The 3,890-nt window shown below is 37.6% G+C and overlaps 1 protein-coding gene across 1 annotated transcript; it reads left to right on the top strand.

Moving 5' to 3' along the window:
• Positions 1 to 546: 546 nt before the first annotated feature.
• LOC102500007 (olfactory receptor 4C6) lies at positions 547 to 1,354 on the top strand. The gene is given in 2 exon segments (XM_027766846.1): positions 547 to 743; positions 745 to 1,354. Coding segments are annotated over 2 exon segments (807 nt in total).
• Positions 1,355 to 3,890: the final 2,536 nt, after the last annotated feature.

The raw sequence follows: 3,890 nt of genomic DNA, 5'->3' as shown, positions 1-3,890 counted from the left end.
CTCGGGTAACAGTAAAAAAAAAAAAAAAAAAAAAGGAAAATAATGACAACGAATAAATAGAAGAGACATGAAGTAAACTTGCATTAATGAAGTATCTGCATTTTAAACTCTTTATTTAGTACATCCTTTTTTTCTTTTCTTTTTTTTTTTTTAAGAGAGATTTTTGTTTTAGGGCACGTGTGCTTGCCAGAGACAGAAATCAAGAAGTCACTCTTAAGGGAGAATGGCCATGCTGCAATCCCTTCTCCTCCATTTCCTCAGGATTTTGGACATACATGCACACAAGCCCAATATCAGTTTTAAGCCGCAAACCGTGGTAGAATATGTGGGAGTCCAGGAACATAACCATTATGCCATCTGCTGGTCCCTATTTAGTAGGTTCTTAAAAGTTAAGTATTTGGAGGGTGAGTAAATGTATAATTATGAAGAACAAGCTCCCCAAGATCCTGGAAATACAAGAGGCCTAATAATCAACTAAGTAAAACTACATATTTATTGTTCTAGGTTTCCCAACTTTCAGCTGGAACTCATGCCAATACCTGATAAATGGAAAACAAAAATAATGTGACAGAATTCATCCTTTTGGGTATTACAGAGAACCCAGAGCTGAGGAAAATATTTTTTGCTGTGTTTCTAATCATGTATGTTGCTACTCTTTTGGGAAACTTACTCATTATAGTAACCTTAATAGCAAGTCAGAATCTACGATCACCTATGTACTTCTTTCTTACCTTCTTGTCTTTTTGCAGGCATCATCCTGCTCATCGTGATGGCCTATGACCGTTATGTGGCCATCTGTAAACCCCTACACTACATGGTCATCATGAGCCCTCGGGTGTGCTGCCTGATGGTGGGAGGGGCTTGGGTGGGGGGATCCCTGCATGCCACAGTACAGCTTCTCTTCATGTACCAAATACCTTTCTGTGGCCCCAATGTCATTGATCACTTTATATGTGATTTGTTTCCACTGTTGAAACTTGCCTGCATGGACACTCACACCCTGGGTCTCTTAGTCATCCTCAACAGTGGGGTGATGTGTATAGCTATCTTCTTTATCCTAATTGCTTCATATATAGTTATCTTTTGTTCCCTGAAATCTTACAGTTCTGAAGGGCAGCTCAAAGCCCTCTCCACCTGTGGCTCCCACCTCACAGTGGTCATGTTGTTTTTTGTGCCATGTATTTTCTTGTATGTGAGACCTGTGGCTACCTACCCCATAGACAAAGCTATAACTGTGTTTGATACAATGGTTCCACCCATGTTAAATCCCTTGATATACACTTTGAGGAATGCAGAGGTGAAAAATGCCATGAAAAAACTATGGCTGAAACAAAAGATTGTGGTTGGTAGGTAATAGTCTTGCCTATAATATGATGTATTTTCCATCCGGAGTTGTTCTTTCAGAAATGTGTTAGAAATGATAAAGTCCATTCTCCACTGGCAGTCAATGGGACCTTCAAAAATATTAGTCTGCTTTATGATCTGAGTATTTATAATGTGAAGATTATGATAGTTTCACACTATTACCCTTCCTTGGTTTCTCATTTTCTTAGAAACTTTTGACTTGTCTTAGAACCTCCTTTTCATCTTGCCAGTGCTTCCATCTCTCTCAACACTTTTAAAAAATATAATTATTTAATTATATTGATTATTATTATTTTTAATTTTCACATGTAATCACAAGAGAGAGAGAACACAAGCCACTAGGTCTTGGACTTGAACTATGATCAGTCAAGAAGTCCACTTCCTTAACTACCATATCATCTGCCGGCCATGCCAAACACTTATTGAGTCCCTCATCTTCACATGCATCAGTCCCATTGTTCTTTTTCCCATTTGCCCCAGAGCAATGAAAGTCTTTTCTCACTTCAATGTCAATTCATCTCCCTCTCTGAAAATGAGTCCCCTTTTTCCTTTTATGGCCGTTCCTCTGAGTCTCTCTCTCTCTCTATTTTTTTTTTGGTAGAAGTTTTTGCCCTAGGGCATGTGTGCTCACCAGGGAGAGAGAGAGTGTCAGAGAGAGAAAGACTGAGAAGTAAAGTGAGAAATCACTTTCCAAGGGGGATGGCCATGCTGCAACTCCTTCTCCTCCCAAGATCTTGGGCTCGCACATATATGCATCTGGTGGCCAATGTGTCTACTACTCAAACTGTGGTTTGCAGTGTGGCAGTCTAGCCAAGTAACCTCTACGCCATCTGCTGACCTCCCTCTGTTTCTCTTTAACTTTTGGTCCTAAGTCTTAACCCATAACCAGATTAACTGTAATTTCCTGAGAAGCCTTCCCCCATTACTTACCTTATTTTCTATCTCTTAAGATTGAGTGTTCTATAAGTAAGAAAAGCACATTAGTTTATCACTTTTATAATGAGTAACTAATTTTTAAAATTATGCATTTATTTTTTATAATCAATCACTGTGTATCATTACACCATACCAAATGAATTTTCCTATTCTGAATACACTGCATATTGGTGCAGTCAAAGACATTACCATATAAATTATAATCAATAGATTTCTTTCCATTTTGGGTCCCATAAATTTTTTGTTTCTTGCTTCTTTCCCATGATTCCCTCCCTATCACACTCTCTCATTTCTCACCCTCCTCCCACACTGCCTCCAGTATCACCATTGCTCTCTATGCTTTTGTAAGTTCCAGTTACTCAGTTTCTGCCATCTAATGCTAATATTCGGTATATATTGGTTGGGGACATACAATGCCTCTCTTCCTTAGTCTGGCTTGCTACCATTAGCAGTAAAACGTCCATATTTGTCTACTTTCTATCAAATGCAAGGTCTCATTTTTTAATGGCAGAGTAATATTCCATAGTGTATATGTTCCACCCTTTTTCAATCCATCAAACAGTTCATAGACATTTGGGTTGTTTCCATGTCTTAGCAATTGTGAAAAATGCTACAATAAACATGGATGTGCAAGTGTTTTTCTTACTGAGCATTTTCCTGTCACTTGGATAGATACCTAGAAATGGAATTGCTGAGTAATATAGTAGTTCTATTTTTATGTTTTTGAGGAACCTTTATATTGTTCTCCCCAGTGACTGTAATAATTTACATTCCCACCAATAGTGTAGGAAAGTTACCTTTCCACCACAACCTTGCCAACACTTAGCTTACTTTCATTTTTTATTTCAGCCATTCTGACTGGGGTTAAGTGGTATTTCATCTGGTTTTGATTTAAAAAGCTTCTGCACACAAAAGAGACAATAGTTAAAATAAATCAGCAACCCCTTGAAATGGGAGAGTATATTTTCACCAAAGGTCTAAACTTTTCTAGCTCATCTACACTCTTTGGGTTATGTGCATTGTGCCAGAAAAAGTGTAAGACAGTGCCAATATAAGTAGTAATAGTGACTAACACTATTGAGCACTTAAAATATCCTAATCATCTTGTAAGCACTTTATAAATATTAACACATTGAATCTTAACTAAGTGTCTGTAGATTTGTTAGCACTACTACCCTGCTTATAAATGAGCCACTTGAGATATAGGAAGATTAAGTAACTGGCTCAAGATAAATTACCTACCCAGTTCCTGGGGACAAGAAATGTACATTTAATGGAAGAGGCATAGAAATTAATTGAATTCAATCAATGTGATGCAGGAACTTACAGGCCTCCAGTATTAAAACACTAAGGGGGTATAGATAAAAATCCCTTGATCCAGTCACTTGACTAAACGAAAACTGAAAGTGATGGCATTGAAGTTGAATTTAAAAACATGAGCAAGTTGCTTCTGTTTGCCACATTATAAGGGTTTCCATTTAGTCAGACCTGTATGAACAATGACAGAGGATGAAGTAGTATTATGGGCACTGCTAAAGATTGAATAAAATAAATTATGCAACCCTTAGGGAAATACCTGGCACATAATA

The sequence above is a fragment of the Tupaia chinensis genome, unplaced genomic scaffold (genome assembly GCF_000334495.1).
Source record: "Tupaia chinensis unplaced genomic scaffold, TupChi_1.0 Scaffold143741_1, whole genome shotgun sequence".
NCBI classification, from domain to species: Eukaryota; Metazoa; Chordata; class Mammalia; order Scandentia; family Tupaiidae; genus Tupaia; species Tupaia belangeri.
The sequence above is the reverse complement of the archived record's forward strand: the minus strand, read 5'-3'. Positions and strand labels throughout refer to the sequence as shown.